Source organism: Brachyhypopomus gauderio, chromosome 7 (assembly GCF_052324685.1).
Source record: "Brachyhypopomus gauderio isolate BG-103 chromosome 7, BGAUD_0.2, whole genome shotgun sequence".
Lineage (NCBI taxonomy): Eukaryota > Metazoa > Chordata > Actinopteri > Gymnotiformes > Hypopomidae > Brachyhypopomus > Brachyhypopomus gauderio.
Window position 1 is genome coordinate 8,853,584 of NC_135217.1, and position 27,739 is coordinate 8,881,322.

The following is a 27,739-nucleotide window of genomic DNA, read 5'->3' on the forward strand; positions in this document are numbered from 1 at the left end:
GAATTTCATTCCAATTACATTCCAATTTCAAAAAACAAAGGGAGAGACAGACAGAGAGAGAGATACAGAAATAGAGAGAGGCAGACAGAGAAACAGTAGCCAAAATAGAGCAAGTCCCATTCTGGTCAGCTAATGATGTTAGACAAATTTAACACTGATGAATTAATTGATTTATTTGCAAGTATTAAATAGCATAGGAGTGGGTAAATAGATGAATAGTTGACAACTATTTCTCTCTTTTTACATAATTAAAAACTGAAATATACGCAAACTATCTCCTCTAGAGTGAATAATACTTGAAAATTGCTAATTGAAATTTGAATTTCATTCCGACTGCAGAGAGCGAGGAACTGAGGTCACAGCAAAGAGAGCAAACTGATCCTAGATCTGTATTCTCGTAGTGGGATCGCACCACATCATGCCACAGGACAACCTACCGGGCTGAATAGGGTTGCCACCTAGGTCTGACAAAAAACAAGGACACTCTGTCATACGCGAACGTAAATTGTTGACGGGGGGGGGCTGTTATTTTTTGTTATATTTTGCCGGGACCGAATATTAAAAAGAGGGAAAAATGGGACAAACCGGGACAGCCCGGGAAAACCGGGACAGCGACGTGAAAACCGGGACAGTCCCAGGAAAACCGGGACAGGTGGCAACCCTAAGGCTGAACCACGCTGAACAGAGAGCAGCACAACGCAGCACCTGTCTTGCTTCCTGCTCCACCACCGGAGCCCTGAGCAAAGCTGCCGGAACACGTCGGAACACGCCGGAACACGCCGGAACACGTCGGAACACGTCGGAACACGCCGGAACACGTCGGAACACGCCGGAACACGTCGGAACACGCCGGAACACGTCGGAACACGTCGGAACACGCCGGAACACGTCGGAACACGCCGGAACACGCCGGAACACGTCGGAACACGTCGGAACACGCCGGAACACGCCGGAATGAAACGCCTGGCCTGGATGTTAATATCTGTAGGAACATCCTCTGGAATGATGGCTGTTGTATGCACAAGCATTCAGTTGTGCGTACACACACACACACGCACACACACACTTATGGCTACATACACAAACGGCAACATGTGTTCAGTCTGGAAGCGCCGGAGGGCAGTGTCCCTGCGGGGCTGGGGGTGGGTGGAGGTGAGGTGGGGGGTGGGGACCGATGCCCCGGGGAAGGGCATGTGACTCTCGCATGAGAGTGGCTCTCTCCAAGGTGGATCTCATTCTTCTCCTCCTTTTTCTTTTTAAACGTTATTCCTCTCCGTCCCCGTTTTGTCTGCCACGGACGTCCCTGTTTGACAGCGGCACCCGTCCCTTGCCGCTTCTCGCTGGCCCTGGGAGCAGCCAGACAGTGAGGCGGACTGCGGGAAGACGTTAGCCCTGAAGCTGCATCCAGGAGTCTTATTAATCCATAACCTTCTGGGGAAAAAAGAAGACAACAGCAAAGCACTTCACAGTGCTCACAAGCTCGTGGGTCTGTGCCACTTACCGCGCACAGTCTGGGCGAAACGACAAAACCCTCAAGTGCGCCAAGTTTAAAAAAACATCAGTTTTCAGAACTAGAAATGAATCGGGGAAAAGGTTCATTTTCTTGCGATGCCCTGCAGGGTTATGTATATGTGTTTCCATGCTTCACAATTTCACACATTTCAGCAACTGAAACTGAAATGTTTGAAGGGACTGCAGAGTTTATTTCTACATGTGGTGAACCATGAATCCAGGCAATATTACCATAATCACTGCAAAATTATCATCAGGCTTCATATGAAATTCAATAATCTATTACATCCTGAAGGCGCGCAGAGCTGATCGGACTGAGGGTTCTTCAGTGATCCCACTTCAATCATCTCACCTGATTGATTTCAACCTGTGAATATTGAGCAGAGACCAGCCAGACGCCATCTTGTCCGACTCCCAGTCGGTGTCCTCCTGCTCATCTCCGAGCTCGGTATGTCTGCGTCACCTGGGTACCCCTCCCTGCCTGATCCACATTTGCCCTGCCTGGACTCAAGGGGCAGATTTGCCTGTCAGCTTGCCCTGTGTGGCAGCCTGTTCATGTGGAGTTATGGGGTGCCTCTTGAACCTCAGCTATCACCCCGAGACATAGCCATCAGTCCAGCACACACACACACACACACAGCAAGCAAAAATGCATGCACCGATACACACACGGATGTCCACAGATGTCCACGCTCGTACCCGCGTACATATGAAACAGTGTGAACATCTGTGAGCAGCTGCGGTTTCTGAAGACGTGGAGGTGAAGAAGCACAACCATTACTGAAGCTTCATCTGAAATGCATATGCAGGGTAGTGATGGAAGGTGGCGAAACCAACCAATCAGCCCATCATCTCCTCCGGCCCACCACTGCTCTACACACCACTGAGTTTGCCTGAAGCACTGAATTTAAAGAGTCTCTGGGTAACGGGAGCACTTTACACCCTCTCCCTCAGATCCACTGTGTCAGGCGTTAACGTCCACATACCGTTTACCCACGTGACGCCCAGCTGAAGTGAAAACATTGCTAGTCCCACATCAGTGTAGAGAGAGTCTGACATTTAGGCCAGACTGGGCCTCTAATAAGGTGGGGGGGGGGGGTGTTATTTTGGCAGGAGGGGGTGTGATTAGGCAGGTGGGGTGGTATTAGGCAGGTGTTATTAGGCAGGTGTGTGTGTGTGTGTGGGGGGTTATTAGGCAGGTGGGGGTGTGATTACGCAGGTGGATGATTAGGCATGTGGGGGTGTTTTTAGGCAGGTAGGGTGGTATTAGGCAGGTGTTATTAGGCAGGTGTGTGTGTGTGGGGGGGTTATTAGGCAGGAGGGGGTGTGATTAGGCAGGTGGGGTGGTATTAGGCAGGTGTTATTAGGCAGGTGTGTGTGTGTGGGGGGGTTATTAGGCAGGAGGGGGTGTGATTAGGCAGGTGGGGTGGTATTAGGCAGGTGTTATTAGGCAGGTGTGTGTGTGTGGGGGGGGGGGTTATTAGGCAGGTGGGGGTGTGATTAGGCAGGTGGGGTGGTATTAGGCAGGTGTTATTAGGCAGGTGGGTGTGTGGGGGGGGTTATTAGGCAGGTGTGTGTGTGTGGGGGGGGTTATTAGGCAGGTGGGGGTGTGATTACGCAGGTGGATGATTAGGCATGTGGGGGTGTTTTTAGGCAGGTGGATGGTGTTGTTCCTAGGTAAAGCAGTGCTGGCCCTTGATCTATTGAGTGCTTCAGGGTGTATCAATAAATGACACAGAGCCACACTGAGCACTGCTGAGCACGCATCAGCTGGGAGGGGCCCAACTGCTCCATCATGAATATTCATGTCTCTGTTGGCATTCTCACGTTTGATCTTTTTGATGAGAAGATTCCAGGGAGTACATTTTCAATCTGATGAAAGCCCTTCAAAACATCTGGTTTCTTTGGAAACCACATGTACTTCACCGTAACTGTGATTACAGTAGACGCCACGGAGAAGAACACCAACAACCAAATTCATTTCAAGTCCAGTAAAATTATTTGATTGTAATTTTAGAGCACATTAAGCAAACAAAACCCCCCAAAAACCCAAAGCCAATGGAATCTCAGTTTGTTATACCATAAAAGATTCACAAGAACCAAAGAGAAACAAGGCGCTTTGATGTTTACACAAGCGCACAGTGAATGCGTAATGGTTGCCAGGGCACTTGTCACTCGTTTTCATATTGTAATAGCACGTCGGCGTTTTCTTTTTCTCGTTCTGTCTCTCATGACATCCCATGATGCTCCTTGTTTGCATGGTAACCAAACATAATTGCCTGATAATCATTCATGGTGGTGTGCTCATTACCGCGTTAAATTAGCACCGTCGGCTGGGGCTCCTGGCTGCTGCCTTCACTTTCTGCCACTTTCCTTTTAAATAACCCCTTGTGCCCATGACAGAAAAATGCCAACTGTGATTTAGGTGGCGCAGACGAGCCCGGATCATTTCCCCCGTGTTTTCAGAACCGCTCCAGAGCTGCTGGGAGGGACCAGGCCAGCGCTAGGAGCATCTATCGCTAGCGAGGGACACACAGAGCCAGCATAAGATCCTGCCCCGCCTCCTGATCAACTGTGACGTGATTCACTGTGTCACTGATCAATCAGCCGGCGCCAAACAGAGTCCGTGCAGCATGTGCAGAGCCTGTGGCCACAAACAGTTCGAACAAGGAAAGGAGGGATGCTGAGAGCAAACACACACACACACACACACACACACACACACACACACACACACACACACACACACACACACACACACATACATACACACACACACATCAGTGTGTTTCTTTCGGGGAGAGTATTAGCTTGCATTTCATCCCCGAGTAGCAAAATCAAACATACAAATTTTTTATGAATGTGTTTAAGGCTTTAACTGGTTTGAATTTTTAGATGTGTGTGTGTGTGTGTGTGTGTGTGTGTGTGTGTGTGTGTGTGTGTGTGTGGTGCACTGGCTTCAACATTCATTCCAACCCATTTGTGAGGAAGCACTAGCGATCCTTCCACACCTGTCGGCCACTGCTAGCCAAAGCACTGCTGTCAGCGCAGACGGAGCTCAGTGTGCGTACACCACCACCACTCACCACCTCCACTCAGCACCTCCACTTCTCGCCGTCTCCACTCCCCGAGCTCCCGATCCAGACGCCGTCAACCCGTCCCAGCCGCCAGCACCGCACGCTCTCCGCCGGCCGAGGGCCCTCAAGCAAACGATTCATCCAACGGGCTCTTTGCCCGTCTGACGGAGAGTCGAGCCAAGCAGGGTGCCGTCCAGCTGACGTTCCGTGCTGACGATTCACGCAGACGTTTTTTGCGAAGACGTTTTGCGCAGACGTTTTGCGTTTTCACATTTGCTCCATGTGCTTACTGAAGACAGAGAGGCGACAGACACGAAATCAGGAGAAAGAAAGATGAGCCGCTTTGCCTGTGGCTTTGTGGCGTTCCCGTAATCCCACTAAGCACTCGACATAAAACACACAAGATTTGGAGCGGAAGCCGGGTCTTCTGTTTCTGCACTGCACTTACGTCACTGCAGTTCCATTACTCCATTACATGTATACCAAAGTGCCTCACTGCATTTTTTTAATCAGCAGTTTAGACCCCAGTCAGGTGTCACTGCAACTGGCAGGCTGGCTTATCTGCAACAGCAGAGCCCTCACAACAACAACAACAACAAACAACAAACAACAAACAACAAACTTGAAGCCCGTTCTGGAACGGCTAAAAAAGCTGGCTCAGCAACCTGCAAAAGTGTCTTTTACTCAATGGGCACTTACTCATGATGCATTAGCATCTTTTTACCCAAAAATATAAGTTGGCCCAAACTTCCTCCTTTCCACCAGGGTCCCTGCCAGATCCACAGTCAGTGTGGCAACAGCTCCCAGAGGGTCTGGAAAAACCGAAGGCAGGACTAATGACTTCTCAACAGCCCCAGAGCCCGCAGAATCCTGGCAGTCAAGCCTGTGAGTGCATACAGATGTAAATTGACACTACAGTCATTAATGCAGACCAGCATCCACATCTGCCTTCATTAGAGAGGCAGAGAGGTAACGAGCATCTCCCAGACGTCTCCCTGCCCGGTCGGCCCACCACAGCTGCTTTAATCGTTAGGCCGTAAAAAAAAAAAGATAGGAAAGATTCTTGCAGAGGATGTGGGATTGGACGGGGGTGGCAGGCTGCTCGGTGGAGAACGTCTCGGGGAGCATTAAGGTTAATTAGATATGGAAGCTTCCTGTCCTAATCTTTGCACAGCTGAAGCTGTGTAAGGAGGTGCTTGGGCTTAAGGCCGTGAGGCTCTCCATCAGGTGATGGTGCGTAATTAAGAAATCAGGCAACCTGCGGTAAAAGCCCTGACAGGATGGTGTGAACAACACCAGTGCAAAGTTCAAGTCCTGAATGATTAAGGTGCTTGTGCAGTGCCACTTTGTTTGTAGAACAACAACAACGATTGTTGTTATTGTTGTTGTTGTTATTGTCCATATTATTATTACTGCTACCGCTTTTCTTAGTGCACTTTTCCTAGATTGAGGAGTGCACAGATGCACGGTGTCGTTGTTGTCAGGCATCCCCTGTAAGTTCTATGAAGGTCAGCGCTGAAGCGTGCGGTGGTATTCATGGGGCCCCGGCATGGTGCGCCAACCCTGGAGCCCAACGTCCATGTGTTGGTCCATGTGTTGGTCCATGTGTTGATATTTAATCACCATTCCCTTCATCTCTCCTCCTGCTGTCCAAAAATATGGACTCGGTCGAGTAATACTTGGATGTCCTCTAAAAAGACCCACGCATCCGCATGCTGAAAGACAGGCAGGGCGTTGAAGTCTGGCGCCAGGGCGGGTCCGGTGGTTCCGACGGCTCCGGTTGTCACAGTGCTGAGCACATGTTGCACGTAGACCAGGCCTGGTTGCTGCCATTACGTTCAGTTGAGTCGGGGTAAAATCTTCCAGCAAAGTTTCTGACTGATAATTTGACAACTTCCGACTGGTCAGACCTTTCAGCTTTCGAACCCATACAACAGCATTCCATCAGGGAAAATAAATAAATAATAATAATAATAAATCTTTTGTTACCCTGGCATACACTGACATTTCTTTTTTAAGTTTCTTTGATGTCCACACAATTGTAAAACATGAAGAGAGAAGATAATCTGGGTGAGCTTGACGCTCTCTTTTCTTCTTTTCATAATGTGAATCTGTTTAAATAATAATAAAATAAAAACTCCCACAATGCACGGGCACGATGTGGGCACGATGTGGTGTTGTTCTTTTGTTCGCGTTACAATGAAACGTGATAATGTGGAAAGAAAGCAAAGCCAGAACAAAAGCTCTTTGCTTCCTGCACCCTTGAAAGACTTCGGTCTGACTCTCGGGAGAAGGACAATTACCCGAACGAATTCTGGGTGTCTTGAGGTGCTACTATGAGTGCGCTTCTCACTTTGAGTGAAATACTGATCAATGGTGTTGATCGGCTAGTTCTGATTTCTCCAGTGCTATAGTCCTGCCCGGCTCCCAGTTCTAATTAGCTACCATAGTGCAGATGAGGATAATTAATGAATAACTTGCCTTATTCATGTTCGATCAATATACACTGGTACGCTTCATGCAGTGAACATCAGAGGCTGGTTGAAAGTGTTTCGTATACTGTTCAGCCCTAAGTCTATCGTCTTTTCAAAACAAACAAAAACCTCCCAGGCTGTGAGCGTCAGGGCTGAAGCAACAGCCCCCCCCCCCCATCTTTAACCCCGCCTGGCCGTGGCTCGCATCCACCCAGCTGATGGGGGCCAGGAGGAGCCAAAAAGGCCTGGGGAAGGATGCGTTCCCTTGCCCCCCGGCCACACTCCGGATTTAACATTCTGTGGCCTTGCTCATCAATCCTGGGCAGGCGGGCAGCGCGGTGTACCTGCACACTCTCACGTAACCCTGTCCACATGATCAATGCTCCCCTAGTTCACTTTTGTCACATTGTAATCTGTGGAGGAGGAGCCGGGCCGGGACGGCCGGGCCTGGAAGGGCTGGCCGGGCCGTAAATTATGGAACAGCAGGTGGAGGAGGAGGAGGAGGAGGAGGAGAAACAAGGATGAGGAAGGAGAGGAGAGAAGTGCTGAGTAGTCTCGCCGCTGCAGATGAAAGCGTAGAGGAGGGGAAGGGACTGCTGGTAAACAAAGCAGACGCAGACACAGGTGGGGAATGCACAACGCCTGGCCGGCCTGCAGGTGCTGCGCAATGCCCATTAGGATGAGGCGGGCTCTAGCAATGCCAACAAGGTCTGTGCTTAAGGAACTTGGCAGGTGAACCTACAGTAAAACCATCCTAGTTTTTTTGGGGATCTCAGATGCAGCAGGAAGCGCTGATATTATCCAAAGCTCAGCTCGTATCATTCACATGTGCTAAACAGATACGCTGCTGTCGTGAGGAACCGTGATTTATCTGTTCACTACCAGCTGAAGCTGAGCTAACAGAATCTGCCCTGGCTAACTGCCTTGCTTTGATTCATTGTGAGGTGATGATGGCCACACACACACACACACACACACACACACACACACACACACACACACACACACACATCGAAGTTCCTCTGCCCGGCTGCAGACTACCAAGCCCGCTTCAGCGTAGCACCATTGCTTACTGTTAACCTCTCTGCATCCAATAATCTCCCTCTCCCTCGAGCCCTCTCTGGCCCGCTCTCTCTGTTCCCTTAACGCCTGGTCTCCACCGGTAACCATCACCATGGTAACCACGCAGACTCCGGGAAAGGTGCGTGGAGCGGCAGGACCTCGAGCCTCGGCAGGTCTAAACACACGCGCGCCCCGACCAATACAACAATCGCCACGGCACCATTCATCTAAGGAGAAGCATCTAGCAGCTCAGGGGCCCGTTAAAAGATGTTTAATGCCACAGCAAGCCGTGTTACACAGAGGCCGAGTTCGGAGCTAATTCGGGCTGAGCCTCAGCGCAGTGGCCGGGAGCACGGTCTTGGGGCTGGCTCCGGTTCAGCCCGAAAAACAGCCGACCCATCCAATTTGCCTGCACATCCTGCTCTCGAGCGAGGCGAGAATAGAAATGGCGAAGGAAAAGGTGCTGCTGTCATCCAGAAAAGTGCCATTATCGCTCGCCAAGCGCACCATCACAAATGGGAAAATGACAAGCTACTGGCACGACTAGACTGGGAGAGGGAGAAACACAGCAAAGCATCTGGAGAACAACCAAAGACCTCGTCACAGAAGATCCAGCAGGGTGCAGGCAGAGAGCTGGGACCAGGGCTTGGGAATCAGAGCTGGTGAAGGTCTGACGGTCTGAAGGTTCAGGGTTCTACTCTCCCTTCACCCGGGAGTCATATGCAATAACAAAGTTACATTAATCACTTGCATTAAATGAACTGCCAGTGACTACAATATCCAGGACAGAAAACTGGATTCAGTCCAGAGCCGAACAGTCCTATGCAAAAACAATGTTCACATACCCGTGCTCAAGTGCCATCTTAATGACCAGATGGCAGGCGCCAGGAATAATAATAAATAATTCATTAAATTAATACATTTAACATGTTTTATGAAAAGCAATGGACTTCCTTTACCAGCTTAATAATTTATTATAAAAATAGTATAAAAGCCCCAATGCCTTTTTTATACCAGAGAGCTGTCACAAAACCACCGACGTTTCTCAACAGCAGCGCAGGCGGTTGTACATGTACATGTAAATGTATATTAAATTGGCGGTATGGCAACTAACATTAATGTGGCACTGCGGTTACCAGGCGAGCTTGCTGGAGATCACACCGCATCACATCAGCCACCTGATAAAGCACCAGGAGAGGAAAGAAAAGAAACGAAGACAAGAAGAAGAAGAAGAAGAAAGAAAAAAAAACGGTTCACCTTCCGTATAATAAACACACAAAATTCATTACAACAGATTACCATGCTGAACCCTGCCTGCAGAGAGACAGAGTGAGACAGAGAGAGAGAGTGAGAGAGACAGAGTGGGAGAGAGAGAAGGAGAGAGGGAGAGTCTAAGGGGGAATAAAGAAGAGTGAAAGGAAGTGAACACAGCAAACCCCATTACATTCGGTTGATGCAGCGACGGAGATCTCATATCTAAAGCTGACGAGCCTCTGAATAGGAAATGAAGCATCCGTGCGCTGCGGTCCTCAGACATCCATCAGCACGGAGGGAGGAGCCTGCGCTTCCTCTGCCCCCCATGCGGCCCCCAGGGGCCCCGGACGCAGCCGTAGCTGCCGCCCTCTAGCTCAGCCACGCACTCCTGCTTTTACAAGCCCAGCAGCAGCTCTGGCCAACGTTTATGACAGAGTAATGAGAAGTCAATTTTATAGGCCTTGTCTCCATACTCTAAAAATATGTCTATTACACTTTGATGTATAATCGATCGACTCTGGCAAAGGGCCTATCAATTATCTTTCGATTCGAAGTAATTAATTCCAAGCAGTATGTGTTCCCAAGTGTTTACTGGAAATGTAATCAAGAAGTCCTGAATGCTGTGTGAACTTGGGATTTGGCCGTCGCAGTAAGACCTGTGTATGTTGTTGTGCACCTGCTGAAGGGTAGCGTGTGCTGGTCTCGCGAGTGCTGGTCTCGCGAGTGCTGGACAGTGTGAGTGCCGTGTGAGCAGGGCCGTCTGCTCTGGGCTCCTGCTCCCCACGTCTGGGTTCCTAGATTTCCAACTAGACCGCCAGTGCTCCACTGCTGTGCTAACAAAGACTTTTTTCTTTGTTTCTGAGAGGCAGCAGACCCACACACACACACACACACAAAATGTGCACTTTCTGGACAAGGCCACTGTGAAACACTTCTCAGCTCAGCTCGTCCTGGTGCTATCATGGTCTCCTCTTCCTCTGTAGAGGTGTATGAGTGTGTATGAGTGGGCAAGTGCATGTGTGAGCATGTGTGTAATATACAGCCATACAACTGAATTCCTCAGTGTGTATATGTGCGTGAGTGTGTAGCGTCAGTTTGTATTGTGCAGTACACCTTGTATCCAACCCTTAACCTTAACAAGAGCAGCAGTAAAATCAACATACAGCTTATTTAAATAATGGCTTGAAGTGATGACTGAGCCATTATTAGCACTAATAATAGTATTCCTCTCTCTCTCTCTCTCTCTCTCTCTCTCTCTCTTTCCATCTCTCTCTTGACTGCAGTGTAAAAATACATTCTTGCTAAGCAAAGGATATTAACTGAGCACTGACTATTGTGCAGATCTTCCCAGAATCCGCAGCAACCTGATGGCACCACTAGTTTTCAAGAAGAGACCAATATCACTGGCGCCATTGAGTGCCGCCATGAACATGTTAAAGATGTCTCAGTCCACTAGGCGCTGTCCCAGGTGCTGAAGTGCCCCCCCTTGTTTGGGACCAAGACTGGCCACAGCAGTTCTCTTAGGGGAAGTGCCTTTAACCACTCTCTTCCCATACAGCCACCAATCACACGATCACCCCGGCGCCCAGCAGGGCAGCGTGTGGGGGGAAAAAGCTCAGAGCGTAACGACCTGTTTTCTCTTGTTTCTCCCTCCCTCTCTCTCTCCCTCTCCATTTCTCTCTCTCCCCCATGCACCCAGACAACACACTGGAGCGTGAAGACGACGGTGGCAGACCAACGGTCCCAAAAACAAGTCGCCACGGCGCCGATCTCAGCTGAGCATGACAAAAAAGAGCCAAGGCAGAAAATGTCTCGGGCGCTAATTTCAATAATCACCTCCCTTCGGGGGTGTTGGGCCGTCCGTCTTGGTGCGGTAGGTACTGGTGCGCTGCCCTCTCTAGCCTGTGTGCCTCGCCGGTTTCGGGCCGCGGTGCCTCTAGGCGACGTTCACACTGACTCCACGCCACTCACACGGCGTGTTGTTGTTGTTTTCTTTTAATCCAGGCTACTGGCTGGGAAGTTGAAATGTGACAGGGTCCACATTTCTTACGTTGCCTTTATGAGCACACTTATTAAAGTTTAACTTTCATCTATAATTAGTCTCTTTATCACACTGTACTGAAATTGTGCCAGACTCCTGTCCTAGAGCCTAATATTAATATTTTACACCTCAATAATTAGGTGTAAATCCTGTTAAATATTAATTTGCCCTACAGATATTTCACATATAATCACTGTGGTTTAGATATTCACACAAGCCCTTGCAGGGGGACACCTAAGAAATAAAGTAGAAAACAAACTGTTATGCATTAAAGAAAGTCCATTAAAACTGAAACGAACAGCAAGGGACTCAATTTCCCAGAAGAACCTTCAGCAAGAAGACCTTCCAGCTCTTGGTCTGAATCAGGTGTATTTTTTTTCCTCTTTCCTTCTCTCTAGCTATGGTAGAGTACTAATTTATTCATTTGAAATTAAATAAGCTAAGCTGGTTTAGCCTGTGCAGCAGCATGACAGAGTGAGGAAGTAAATGACTACTGGCCTTACAGCCAGATGAGGAGACCTAAGATCAAAAATGTTTAATGCCCTTCCTGTTTAATCCAGTCCAGCCAGAACAAGTATAAGCACTCAAAATTCCTCCATCCTGGGGTAGAGCCACAGCCCTGGAGTTATTCAGATTTTTGTGCTTTTCTTTTTGGCACAGAGTTAAAACACACACACACAGACACACAGACACACACACACACACACACACACACACACACACACACACACACACAACGCTCTGGAAACTGCACTTCTTATCTCCGTATGTTATGATTTCTTGGGCGGCAGCAGAAGCATGGTGTGTGTGTGTGTGTGTGTGTGTGTGTTTGGGGGGGGGGGGGCGGCACCCGAGTGCACGGCCGCTCTGTTCTCACGCCTCAGAGCGCAGGCGAGGCGGGCCAGGCGAGGCGGGCCAGGCGTGGAGCGGCAGTCCTGGGACGCCTGTTCTCACCACATATGGCTGGGTCTCTGCGTAAAGTGTCTTTGGGTGAACCCTCTCCCAGCTCTAACCCTGGCTAATGATGTTTAATTAGGCATTTACACTCGTTACCTTCAGTGCAGTGAGCATCCCTGCTATCTCACGCACTCACAGGAGTTAAAAGTGAGGGGGCAGACAGCTGCTCGCATTCCGAACCACTGAAGTAGACTTGGGAGGGACGAACTTTCAAAATTTGCCCGGGGGCTATGGGAGGCTGAAGAACCCTGGAACACGTCCTCGGATTGTCGCCCGGTCTCTCCTGAAGTCCCATTAGCAGCTGGCTACTCAAAGTTGCTTTTTTTCCAGATTGGGAGAGAACACGAACAAAGATGGCCGGTGGAATACCCGATGACACACAGTTTAGCGCAACACTATGCTTAATCCGTGCCCAGAAAACGATCCCTCAGCAAGCACACTTACAACACATGCAGAACAAAACGTGAAGAGTGTCCCTCTGCCCTCAGATCCCAGAAAACCGTTTGGCCGTAGGTATTCTTTACTATGTAATTACTGTTCATCAAAAGCATTAAGTTCGGTCTCTGTTTTTGTATGGTTCTGTTCTACTTTGTAAAATATGTTCCGATATTTCCTTCATTTGCTTGTTAGCTTTGATCCTTCTCATCCGCATGGGCTCCAATTTAGACCCATGATGCAGTTTGCGGTGGTGTTAGCACTCCACCAATCATGTGAGTTGCTTAATGCCGATTAATTCTCCACAGAGCCCACTCCATCACCCACAGAGTTCTACTCCCAACAACCTGGCCAACCATTACATGACATTCACATTTGCCATTTGTTTTGAGTAACTCAATAAGTAAATTTGCATCAGCCATTCACACAATAGTAAACAACCATGTTCCTTGGCCATGTTCCTGTAAGCAGGACGTCTCAGAACCGACGCTGCCAGGATCAGAAACCCCTCCGAAACACGGCAAGGGCAGAAGAATGATTTGATCGACAGTAATACTGGAAGTGCGTGCACTTCACGTACTCCGTTTTTCTAATGGAGATGTTTGCCGACTGAATCTCAAATGGCGATAAATGTATTTAAACAGTATGAATCAAACAGACGGCAGATCTTGCGTAAGGCGTCAGGAAGAGCGCACGCCAGCGTCTGAGTCATGGTTACCAAGTGGCCCTTCACATCAGCGTCTTCACACAAGGCACACGACCAGAAGACATTCGCCAGCACATCTACTGGCTTCCAGGAGGGTTTCGTTTGATCTTCTCATCTTCCATCGCACAAACACGTGCAAACATGCATGCTTACACACACATACACACATACACACACACACACACACAGACATGCACACACGCATGTATGCTTACACTCAAACACGCACGCACACACACACACACACTCCAGTAACAAGATTTCATTATACTAGACATTATTCAGTATGGCAGGGCTATCAGTCAAGCACACTAAAAATGAGCGTCATCTTTCTTAGCTTTTCAAAAATCCAGCATAATAAATACAGTATCCGATGGAGTGCGTCGGGGCTTTGATAAGTTTGCGCAGTAAGGACATATTTAAATGTACTCTTGTAGTACACAATCCAGTTTGATTCTCTTTTCTTCTCCACACTGTGCCCTTCAATCACCCGCACCGCGTTTGTGTCAACATCAAGCCAAGCCATGTAATTGAGAACTGCCAGAATGTAAACATCACAAGCGATAACTCAATTAGACGTCGATCGCGTTTTTACAAAAAGAACTGCCGGATGGGATCCTTGGCTCGTAAAAGGCAGCATCAGCTTAGCGATAGAAAATAACGTTTTTCCCCCCTCTTTCGCTCTTTTCTGTTTTGACGCGTGACGCTTTTGAACTCCGGTAACACGGTGCTGTTGTCTGGCCAGCTATAGTCCCGCACGCCGGGGACCTCATTATTAGCCAATGTAGCATGAATAAATAATACAGGTGCTTGTGGGGTTTAAATTCGTCAGCCTGAGAGGAACACACTCTGAACCTGGGGCAGGCTACCCACATTTATTACTGCCATTAGCAGATACTATGTGTTATATGCACCATATGCACATTCAGTTTGCATTTTAATATCAGGTGTACAAAAAGCTCCGGCTGAATAGTCAGGCCGGTCCATTCCAGCATCTTGCTAACACCACTATCGTAATGAGGATCTATGAGCTTCTGGCTAACACCAGTATCATAATTACAATCTATGTGCTATTCAGACCATAGGTCTGTCACGCGCAGCTATAGAGAAAATCACAGGCCAAAGAAAGCAGAAAGTATTAAGGTCATACCATTACTCGAAATGTTACCGAGACTACAAAGATAGCATGATTAATAAAATAATTAAACGTGCAGGATGAGAGTGGTGTGCTGATACGGCCAAAGAAGTACACTCATTCCTGGGCTTTGGCTTTTGAAATCGAACACACGATGGTCACGTGCTGTTGAAAGGGTCTTCTGTTCTTCCAGACAGCTTCGGCTGAGCAGATTATACTCACAAAATGTACACAAAATAAGCACTGCAAAAGACTTTTCCACATACAATGTTTTTTGACTACACCACATACTGGTTATGTGTAGTAATGACGTGATACAACACATCTCAGGTTTCTCCCTTAGAGCACTCTTTAGCATGCCTGACATTTTCCTCGCTGGACTACTACTTACGATAGTGTCATTTCGGCCTGCGAGTTATTTTGTGAAACAGGGAGTCATGCCACTGTGACAGACAGGAGCTGCTTGAGAGATATATGAAGTCATTTGGAGCCGAGCGAAGAGCTGGGAAAGTTCAAGGAATGAGTCATAAACTGGAAAAGCTCGCAGAAGACCAGAAGCTGGTGAGTGCACTGGAGCTGTCTGCCAAGGACTAGAAAGTTAAGTTTAGCCTCCGCTAGCAAGTGAGCATAAGCAACAAATCAAGAACCCAGCTCGTGTTTAAAGAAACCCACTTCCTGCTTAAACTCCATTATTCAGTCATTCATGCATTGATTAAATTGATTTATGGCAAATTTTGGCAGGTCATCCCTTTTGTTTGTTGTATCATTCTCTTTGGTTTGTTTTACTCCCCAAAAACAAGATCTTGTGGTGTGTGTGTGGGTGCGCAGATATACTGTATTGTATACAAACAGCAAATTGTATTTGTGTGTAAATGTAAAGGTTTGTTTTTACCACTAATGTTCATTATATTCAGGCTAAGAACAGGTCCGATTTGTCAGTTCTGGGACGGGTCATAAACTAGGCAATGTCAGCCATATTTCTGGTAGCTCCGTATGTTCCTTATATATATACAACCTCCAACAACACAGAGGTAATTCATAAAGTCCTTCAGCCATTCAGTTCATCTGTACTGTGATGTTTTCCCAGCTGACAGATATTGTGGCATTGTCAGTTCCACCTCACACTCGAGCAGACTTCTTTGACACAAGTGACAAATGAATCACCGGCAGGCAGAAAATTGGCTTGCACTAATTCTGTTCTAATTGGCAGTATCCTTGTTTTCCAACGGCTTAGCCTTTCATAGAGGAACGGGTAAGATATGTACAGAGTTGGCTTTCGTAATAAAGGGAGATTATGTGACTAAGTGGTGTCTCTCCTGCCTCAAGCTGAGCTACTCTAAGTTCCGGGCCACGCTACCTGTACTCTGTACAGCACCTTGGACATGTGACGTCCTTTCAGTGTGAGTTTTATAGCGTGCCGCCACCTAGACCTATATTTCAGAGCCTTCATCTGGAACGGCATCTGAAGGGATTGAGTTTTTCTATCAAGTCAGCTCTGTCGCTTTCTCTCTCTCTCTCTCTCTCTCACACACACACACACACACACACACACACACACACACACACAGAGGTGTGGGAGCAGGTGTGCTGGTTCTCCTCCACTAGGCGCACCACGTGTTTGTTTGTTTGTTTGTTTGTTTGTTTGTTTACTGGTGCATCTCGCCCAATACCACAGCTACGGCTCCAGCACCTCAAAACAGACAAGCTTCCTGCCCAGGATTCTCTGGCAAGGGCCTGGCGATTTGCAGCCAGTGATCCCGTGCGACAGGGAAGAAGCCCCGCCCCCACACACTGTGCACACCTCGTGCAGGTAAGAAGCCCCGCCCCCACACACTGCGCACACCTCATGCAGGGAAGAAGCCCCGCCCCCACACACTGCGCACACCTCATGCAGGGAAGGAGCCCCGCCCCCACACACTGCGCACACCTCATGCAGGGAAGAAGCCCCGCCCCCACACACTGCGCACACCTCATGCAGGGAAGGAGCCCCGCCCCCACACACTGCGCACACCTCATGCAGGGAAGGAGCCCCGCCCCCACACACTGCGCACACCTCATGCAGGTAAGAAGCCCCGCCCCCACACACTGCGCACACCTCATGCAGGGAAGAAGCCCCGCCCCCACATACTGCGCACACCTCATGCAGGGAAGAAGCCCCACCCCCACACACTGTGCACACCTCATGCAGGGAAGAAGCCCCGCCCCCACCTCACTCTGCCAGGTGCAGAAATGCAGCTACTGAGGTCTGATTCAGTAGGAAGCTTTCAGCTGCACATGATGCAACTCATATGATCTTTACAGCAGACCAGATTCAATTCTGCATGGTTGTAACAGAAATGACAGGTTATTTTTATTACTATTAGCAGCAGTAATGGAGCCAGCAGTGAAACTAGTATCATATACACATATTTAATGTAGCAAAACTTTGTCAGCAAAAACTCAAAAACTTTTAAATAGCTTAAAAAAAAAAAATCGCTACAGTAGAGAAGGTTGCAAGTTTTATGTTGACTATATTATTTTTTAGCCAATTAAAAACGGCTGAACATAACAGGCAATGACTTTGCATAGCACATGTGCACTATGTAGAGAAGGAAGTGCCGGAGGTCTCCGACATTTCATCTCTTTGGACCCCGATGAGACAATTCGTCCCTGCAACATGGTGCTTATTAAAATCACATTCCCATTATTGTGCTGCTAACAGATCTCTTTTCTCCTGCACTGTTCTTCCTCCCCATACAAATTCACACAGCGTAGGGCCTCTGGTTCACCCCCAGAGCGACAGACAGGAGAGGTGGCAGGCGACCCACCCTTGGCCTTGCTGACTGAAACCTGCTGTTTGATATCTCCAGCGAGCGAGGATGACACGCTAAATCAATGGCCTTCGCTAGGCCCTCGAGGCAACGCCGCACAGCCGCGTCTGCACATCGCGCATGCAGCAAGCGCAGTGATTATGGGGAGGCGGGCGGACGCCGGACGCATGCGGATGCTCTCTGGGAGGGGGTGTGTCACGTCTGCCACGCCTCCCTAGATGAGTGGCAGAACAAGAGAGATTCAGGACGGGGAGACTCCGCCTCTTCACAAAAGCACTGAATTTGGCTCCGAGCTATGGCGGCACAGACTCATCGGGTCGATTTGTCTTTGCCTTCGCCGTCTCTCTTCTTTCGGGAGGAGATGAACGTCGGCTGCGGGGATAGCTGCGCGGGACACCTCCGCCCTCGTCTGTCCTGCGGGAACTCGCGCTCCGTTGCGGGGCCGCTGGAGACAGGAGCAGCGCGGTATGCATTTCAATACCCTCTCTTCTTCCCCGCAAGCGTGCCGAACAACTTGAAACTCATTATCTGATCCTGTGGTTTCCGTCGCTTGCCTGGCCCGGTTCTCCAAGAAGCGGTGGAGGTCCAATCATAACCTATGGAGTCTTCATTATCCTGGTATGCTGGTGATTCCACGCCGTGACTGGCAAGTGTTCCAATTAAAGCAGAATAATGCAAGCCACCCTCTGTGTTTGTCCCACCGTGTAATTGTGCCTAATGCAGCCCGATTAGCTTGTTAAACAATGCGCTGTCTCGACCGACGGGAGTCAGTAGGGGATGCAGAGCGGACCGGATGACTGGAAACCTTAGCAGGATCTGTGTGTCATTTTCACTCTATTGTACCGTGATGAGCCATGCTAACAGCTCCATACCATGCAAGACTTGGACCTGTCTGCTAGGTAGGACTCGCTGACGCCGTAGAAGCGGAATGCATTCCATCCCAAAAATGTTACGTTTAAAGTAAACCGTAAATAATTCATATTCTTAAAGACCACATGATTAAAAATCTGAAGGTCTTGTTGCCTGGGGAACTTTGTCATAGGTCAATCAAGCATGGCTGTATTAAAGGTAACTGGCGTCTAAGTGGTCCTAAAATCCCCCTTTGCAAGCTCTGACTAGGACTAGGATACAGAGGACAGACTCTTGTTCTGAGCTACAGCTGTTGGTTCAGAGAGTAATATACATTTTAATTTAGAGAAAAATAATCAGATATTGCAGTTGAAGGGCAAATCTAAGAAATATTATGAATATTGGAACTCTAAGGCAAATAAACAGCTTATTGCCCCGCACACTGCATTCAGTAACCTTCTTCTGTTCAAACCATACATCACAGCCTCAGTCCTTTACTGTCAGGGACACGTTCTTAGAATTGTACATATAAATAATGTATCATGTAAGGTTGAGTCACCGAGTCACTAAATCACCGAGTTAGCGATTTAACACGCTGCACACAGTACATGCTCTCGGCGGTTTCGGTTTTTGACGAGCTTATTTGCCAAATGCAGCTTCACACATCACACGGAAAGCCTCGCAGAGGAGGAGCCATTTCCGTCATGCGTTTCTCAGCTCCGTCTTTTTGACAGAGGCCCGTGCCTCTGAGCGTCTTTTATCAGGGGTCTGATCACAAACCAGGGGGGAGGAACAGAAACCTGAGCGACAGCAGGAGGGAGCGTGTGCCTCGCCTGTCACGGAGCTGACGGGATTACCGGTAATGACGGCCGCTGAAAACAGCAGAGCGCGCCTCGGGCCGCGGGCCGTGGTGCCACGCAGGCACGTGCCTTGTTTCCCGATAGGCCGGACAATCCCTGCCCTTCCTCTTACAAGTTTGATAGGCGCAGCCGGCTGTCAGTCTCAACACTTCCTGTCTATATATGTCTTGCTTTAGTTTGTCTTTGTCCCATTTGTGTCCATGTGTTGTGTGCTCCACTCTGCTGTCCCCTCACACACACACACACACACACACACACACACACACACACACACACACACACACGCGCACACGCACACATTAGATATATATATATATATATATATATATATATATATATATATATATATATATATATATATATATATATATATATATATATATATATATATATCCATCCTGCTACATTGTCCATCCCAAGGGTTATGTAAATTAACTCTACTCCTTTAAACGATACTTTAATGGACACCTTAAAATGCTAATAGAGCATTAGGGTGCTAATGATTGTTGGGGCAAAGTTTTTAACAGTGATTTCTGGTTGTCTCAATTGTACCGAGGTCAACAAATTCTGTGCAGCTGCCAGACAGCAAGGAGAAGTTTAAAGTTAGATTTCTTCTGAGAGTCTCTGGATGTCTAGACACACACTAGGCAGTTATTGTACATGCATCTATCTGGGGTCCTTAGCTGTACATAATATAAAGGGAATTGAAATTCATTCAGGCTCTTCAATGATGTTGCAGATAAAACCCTAGAATTCAGCAATCTCTGTCCATGGCTTGTGTGTACACAGATGCTGACCTGACTTATTTGGAAATCCATGTATTACTGCAGATGGCATCTACAGAAGTGCTCTGAGCTGCGGCGGTATATCTAACAATGGCGTGTACGGTGAGTTAAGGAGAAATGGTCCCAAGGAAGAAGGCCGCGAACAGACTGAAACCCCCAGCACGTACACACACCCCCACCCACACCCCCACCCAGCCCCCACCCAGGCAGTTACCATGACAGAAAGGTGTAGCAGGTGCACGTGCTCCTCCAGGTCCTGGGAGGGCTCGTGCACCGTGGGCTGCGTGGCGTGCGGGAGCGGCTCCGAGCTGCTCATGGACACATGGAAGAAGAGCGTCCCGTTCTCCAGCCACTGCTGCTTCCAGTGCACCTGGGAGATGTCTGCACCAGTCCCCGACATCTCTGCAGAGAGAGGGAGAGAGGGAGAGAGGGAGAGAAAGATCATTAAAACATTTAAAAATAGAGCTGTAGGTAAGTAGGTTTTTGAAAAGGGTTAGGACCGAGATATCAAGCAAGAGTGTTTTCATAAAAACAGCAAGCAGGCAAGTCTCTTTTTTTACAGTGCTACAGGGCAATTCAGGTGGGCATGTGAAATTGTTAAATTATCTAAAATTGCTATTTCTTGTTCACTCCTAATTTCCCAATTTTGAAATCTAAAATACCACAGGTGTTCGTAGCTGCAAGTTTTTCATTTATTACACATGTCCCAAGTCAATTAGGTTATTGTTTATTTTGCCCTTTGTGAGTGGCCATTTTGTCATAAAATGACACCACCATGATCGAGAGGTTGGACAAGACACTTGGATCTGAGGTCCAGACCCACGTCTTACTGGATTTACGGTCTGCCCTATCTTGAGGTTACGCTCTCTGTCCTGGTTAAAAAAAAAAACCCAAAATCAGGTGATCTACTACCTTTTGGGCCAGTGAACACACTCCTTCAGATGTAGACACCCCAATACTGCGCATCCTTAAATTGAAGGTGACATTGCTAAATGCACTTTGAAATCTCTCTGGCACCAGGCGATACCAAAAGCGCCCCGGACAACTTTGGACTTTGAAGGTGCGCGGAACGGGCAGGCGTTTATTACCCAAACCCCTTGAGCTCGCTTACCAAACAGCCAATTAAAGCGCCACTTCAACAATAAAGCACAAACAGCAAACAAACTTAATTACATCGACGGTTTCATTATCCTCAACGAGTTCTGCTCACAGTCCACGGCAAACAAATGATGAAATAAATCAGTCAAATCAATGCAAACTGAGCAAAAACAATGCACGTAGGCCCGATTAGCATGATCTATCAACCCAGGCCCATAATCATTATCAGAAAAGCAGCAGGAAGAAAAAATGCTGCTTCAGTGATTTTGGTCCTTAAGCTCTCCTCACAAATCACAAGCGCGCCACCGAAAAACCTATTAATACAGTACCAAGAACTCTGCGTCAGCACGGTCAGCTTTAGATCAGAGAGTGCCCAAACCCTGGGGGTGGTGGTGCTGGAGGTGGTGGGTGGAGGGCATTATCACACAGAATGTAGGAGAAGGACAGGGGTGGGTAACGCACGCTGCTCAGCTTGGGCTAGCGGTGCCATCGGCCTTCGGGACTCCACCAGAGTCGCCATGTTCTCCAGCTACTGTTTGGAGGTTTTGTGAAAAACGTTTTGCTAAGAATAACGTTAATTTGGAGACAGTTTAAACTAGGTTGTAATTTTTTTTCGTTTTCTCTTTTCTCTATCTACCCCCTTGAAAATGCAGTACATTGTACCCTAAAGGGGTATCAAACACGCCGCAGAGCTGAGGTGAGACCTTCCGCAAATCGTAAACCTGCGACTTACTCCATCACAACTCTACTGTGAACAAAAGACAACACTGAGCATTTAACGTCACTATATCTCCCCTAAATAGGCAGACTGGTGTACCTATACAACCTAAAATCTTGCCAATCCCTCAACATTCCCAAAAAACTCAAGTGTTCTTTTTTTTTTTCCTGGACGCACGTTTGCTGTCCAGGCCAGAGGGATGCGGGTTCATTTCTGTTCTCCGCATTGCCAGCACTCCCCTGCCTACCGGCGCCGGTCCTCGAATGCGGAGCGAGCTGGACTCACACTGAGTCGACATGTATGCAATTTATGCCACCATCTGTCTTGCCCTTCGCGATCTCCCTACTTTTCACCTCCCATGTAAATCGGAGCAGGAAACCGAGGAGAGGACGGCGAGTAAAAGACAAACCCAGGCCGGGGTTCGTGTCCTCCAACACCTAACCGCGCAGGCTGAGGTGTCACTGGGCGTCCAGCCAGCCCCGTAGATGGGGACACTGGTCTCGCCGTGGATCCCCTTTGTAATTCATTAGTGCTAACCCCATTACCAGTGAGAGAGCTGTCCCTGATAGGCCAGGACAGACCCCACACATGCTCCCCGCAAGGGTGACAGCAGCCACTGGGGTTTTCCCACAGGGGCAGGAAGTGAGGTCACCTAAGCACGGGACGATGGAGCGTACACTTATCAGGCACTTCCTCCCGGGACGTACATGACCTCATTCGGTCTGTTCTTAGGGACCGACTGCATGGACACATATGGAGTTAAGAGCTCTGCCTCGGTGAGCCTTTCGACCCACACGTCCTCCCAAAAATAAACTTCCAACCCGAGGCCTCGCAGTCAGCAGAACACTTCCTGTTTTGACCTTGGGCTGTGGAGCGTCCCTGGCTACCTGGTCAGAAGTGGTGGAGTTCTACAGCACTGCACGGTCACTCAGGCCCACAACGGTGGCGCTGACTGGCAGGACAGACTTTAGCACATCCAGACCAGCAGCAGTATGGAAACCTTTTCTAGGCTGAGCCTACTCCCTCACTCTCTTTATTCTCTCACTCTATTTACTCTCACTCTCTCTTTACTCCCTCACTCTCTTTATTCTCTCACTCTCTTTATTCTCACTCTCTCTTTACTCCCTCATTCTCTTTATTCTCTCACTCTTTATTTACTCTCACTCTCTTTACTCTCTCACTCTCTCTTTACTCCCTCACTCTCTTTATTCTCTCACTCTTTATTTACTCTCACTCTCTTTACTCCCTCACTCTCTCTATACTCTCTCACTCTCTCTTTACTCTCTCACTCTACTCTCACTCTCTTTACTCTCTCACTCTCTATTTACTCTCTCACTCTTTACTCACTATCTTTACTCACTCTCTCTCTTTACTCTCTCTACTCTCACTCTTTACTCTTTTACTATTTACTCTCTCACTCACTCTTTACTCTCTCAGTCTCACTGTCTTCAATCTCCCTTTACTCTCTCACTCTCTCACTCTATTTACTCTCACTCTACTCTCACTCACTATTTACTCTCTTTACTCTCACTGTCTCTTCACTCTCTCACTCTCTCTTTCCAGCGCATGCATATCCACAGTTGTCTTTCCTTTTAAATGAGCTGACCAAAGCACAAATGTTTAATGTATTGAACTGCGTGTCCTGTTTGCGTCTACCTGGTTTGCTCAGTTCATTTGCACAATCTGTTCTCATTTTCCTCTTATAAACGGTTTCCGACAGTCTCTTGCTCCTTCGCAATCTTCTTGGCAACACGTTACTGCTACATAAGGTCATGTACATCAGCTTAAAAGTGATCATAGCAGCACTGCACCATCTGTGTGTGTGTGTGTGTGTGTGTGTGTGTGTGTGTGTGTGTGTGTGTGTGTGTGTGTGTGTGTGTGTGTGTGTGAGTGTGTGTGTGTGTGTGCAGTCGGTGAGGTGACAGGTGGATGGCTCGGTAATGAGCACGTGTCACCCTTGCTTACTTTGACGAAAGCTGGCAGCCCCCAGGGCCCACTGCTTTGTGCCATTATGCATGTGGCCCAGTCAGCGGGCATAAGGCCCACGGTGCCCGCCCCTTGCTGGCACGGTGCCCGCCTGCACGCCCCATCACCACCTCACAGGCTGCTCAACCCTTAATCACTCCCAGGCACTCACAGCTTCCACTCTCTCCCTCCCTCTCTCTCTCCCTCTCTCTCTCCCTCTCTCACTCTCTCTCAGAGTAGGCGGATCAGGCCTGAAGATTAGCACAGTCCTTAGGCCTGGCATCCAGAACTCCCTCCCAAAACGCGGAGGTGCGTGGTCGGCAGAACCTTCCAGAACTTCATTTTGTCAAAAGAAAAAACACTGAAGAATGAGTGCTGCTGATTCTCTGACGGCAGCTGCGAAGAGTAGAAATAGAAAACTCCTTCGTTACGTTCTTTGTTTGCACCTTTCATTCCTTTAGGTTCGACTACTGCACTTTATACATATTTGTAAATTGGTTTGCTCAAGGCGCACAAACGCTCATGGAGACGCTCTCTCCACACGGCTTCGTTCTTGTTGTGCTGAAGGTCACAGGCCCAGCAGCGTGGACGCCGTGTGCAGCGTTAAAAGCACGACGTCGCCCGTGCCCGCTAGAATGGAGCCGGAGAACAAGGCGAATCACATTCCTCTGTTCTTTGCACGTGTTAGACAGAAGCTTCATAAGACCTAATAAAACAATAACGGCAAAGTTGATAGCTACGCTCTAGTAATTGAACAATTCCGGCTCTCAAAGCAGAGGCAAAAGGGGGATGTATTAGCTCCACGCCTCACCACACTCCATTCAAATTAAATATTAGGGAATTTTAATGCCAGCCATGTGTCTTATTAAACCCTGAAATGGAATTGGGGGCAGGCGACAGCACGGACTTTATTAAAACTAGCGCAATTAAAAAAGCATCGTGGCTTGCGGGCGACGGTGGTGCGTTGCGTGCTGCATTGTAACACCGTTGTTTTAGCCTGTCTCCCTAGCTCTGGATGCTAATGGCAGGTATTACACGAACTCAGGCACCGTCCATGTGGCTCTGCGCAAACAAAGGACCTCCGTGCTTGCTACGGCTCGCTGTGGCTGGGGCGTTCGGTGATCAGACACGCCCTCTGAGCCAAGCCCTCACTTCTCCTGTGGCATGGGATTAACATGCAATGCTGTAGGGGAGGCGGTCCCAGGCCGCGATACACCCCCCTCCCCCGTGTCCAAACAAGGGAGGGGTTACACGCAGGGCGTCGCCGTTTACAGACGCTCGGGAACACACTCTGCTTTTTTTCTTTTCTTTTTTTCCCCCTTTCCTGGTTCGTAAATGTCAAATCCTGCCATCTCTCTTCTTAATAACGGGAACCGTGATGTGGTTGTAAGATGTGGTTGTAAGCCTGGAAGGCTGGATGCCTGTACGTCTCATGCTGCACAGCTAATGGGGTGAAAAGTTCACGACCTTTCTGAAGGTTTGACCCTCAGCAGGAACACATGCCTCAGTGGGTGATTTGGCTCGGATAACTCAATAAAAATTGGTGAGCATCCAACAGTGTCACACCCACACACACTCCCACACACGCACAGCACACACACACGATTCTAAATGATCTGAATGATTTATTTCAGAGCAAACCTATTCGTAATGGCCAGGGTGAAGACCGTGTGTGCAGAGTGTGGCCTGGGGAACCAAGAGCAAGATGATCAGAGACAGGAAGTAGAATAACCTTAACGCTTATTTATTTTCCTCACTTGGGAAACAGGAGTTAGAGGAACCTAGAATCCAAACACTCGGCATGAACAAATGATTCAGCCATACTTTACTCAGCTGTGGACCTCATCAACTAAGCAAGCACACAAAAGCTTCCTCTCTGGACAGGTATACGCACTCGGTCCTGGCCACTCCCATTGGCCACTCCCACTCCCAGTAGCCACACCCACAGCGGTGCAACCCGGCTCGTGAAGCCATGCTTTGTTTAGGTCAGAGAAGTCCTGACGGCCAGAGGTCAGTTCCAGTCAGAGCGTCCATCAAACAGTGAGATCCAGCACGAGTCCAGCCACACCGGCACTGTGTGATCGCAATGCAGTAATGGACTCAGGCTTTCTCTTCCACTGACCCAATAACCAATCAAGAGAGAGCATTAGAGCATGTGTTATGAGGCAGGTCTGTATGCGCAGAGTTCAGACACCTGACTGTCTGCTGCTTTCAGTGCTGCGAGTCTAAGGCATCCTGATGACTGACCTGGGGACCACTTAAACACACACACACACACACACACACACACACACACACACACACACACACACACACACACACACACACACACACACACACACACACACACACACAACAAACATGAGCCCGCACAAGAGGCCTCTGTTATTTCATACACTAATAGCTTCTAAAGGACAGAAGGGTGAACTGCAAAGTAGCCAAAGTCTTCTCTTCCCTGCTCCACGCTGACGCCACAACTGGGCTTTTTTAAGCCCGAGTTACAGGAAACAGGGGGAGTACTATGTGGTCTCTTCCACAGGACTCAGCCAATGGGCTCCACATTGATTGGTGGGAAAAAAAAAAACAAAATGAAAATATTATAATCATTACAGCTCATACATACAATATTCTGACACTTATGCAGCCAAGCTGGCAACTATAAGTGCGCAGAACTATTCCTGTCCCGTTGAAAGCCCCGCAGAACCCCAAAATAGCTTCCAATCCTTCCTCCTAGCATGGTCTCATAGTCCCAGTACCCTGATGTGTCATTCCATCTGCCATCATCATACACAACAGCAGACAAACATTAAGGGATTACTCCCCCCCCTCTGGCCAAAACTAACTCAAACTCACCTCAGTCACTTAAACATCAGTCAGAGCCCGGTGGTGTGTTGGCCTCTGGTGGGGATCAGTCATTGTTCACACACACACACACACACACACACACACACACACACACACACACACACACACACACACACACACACACACACACACACACACACACACACACACACACACGTCACTTCGTCTGCCATGGTTATCTCAGATAACCACTTTCTCTCTGTCGCCCTCACATACAGGTATACAAAAACACACGCACACACACACACACACACACACACACACACACACACACACACACACACACACACACACACACACACACAGGCCTGTAATCACATTCAAGATGTCAAGGTAGACCTAGCGGTTGTAAACATTCACCTAACATGAACCTGGGCAAAACTTCATTACACGCGTATGTGATATTCAAACTGCACACGAAAGTCATTTGAAGCTCCTTTTAATGACATTAACAACACAAAGCAACACAGACACCAAGGGGAGAATAAGCAATTAAAGAATCCTGATCCTATCCACAGTCTTTCAAAACCCTAACACAGAGCAGACGCTGTGATTCAGACCCGTCCAGCTTTCATCACTCCGTCTCCTGTTAAGCCTCAGAGGACGGAGCTCAGTTTGTCCAGCGTCTCCACTGTCCTCCCCCAAATCCCTCGGTAAGGTGACCTCCACTTTACACTCCGCATTATCACCTCAGGCACCTTACATGCCTATAAAACAACCGGGCCTTGCTTTACACAATTAATATCCTCTTACTACATAATACAATTTGAGTTTGAGGGCCAACCCCCAAAAAACACCACCAATAAACACCAGAAAACCCAACGACCTCTCCTATAAAGAAATTAGTGTCATTAGGGAAACCAAAGTGTCTCTAATTTAATGTCAGGTCTATAAATGGTTTGTCCAACGTCTATGCAGGATTAGAGGGCAGACGGCCAAAACAGAGTAATGTATTCAAAGTGGCACATTAACAGGATAAACAGTTGCCTTATCTCCAAAGCTCATTGGCTTTTGCTGAAATGCAACAAAAATCCCATTAATAAAGTCACTGGCCCCCGATAACATGGCTGGCTATGTCGGTGAACAGCCTACGGGCCCAGAGGGAATACAGGAGTGTGATAACATACGTATGGGGA

General features: G+C 48.3%; 1 protein-coding gene across 1 annotated transcript in view; it reads right to left on the reverse strand.

Annotated features, from left to right (window-relative positions):
• The window catches only part of astn2 (astrotactin 2), a 267,450-nt gene that overhangs the window by 190,357 nt on the left and 49,354 nt on the right, over nucleotides 1-27,739 (reverse strand). The window contains 1 exon segment of the mRNA XM_077011457.1: nucleotides 20,172-20,359. Within this exon segment, the coding sequence (XP_076867572.1) occupies nucleotides 20,172-20,359 (188 nt within the window).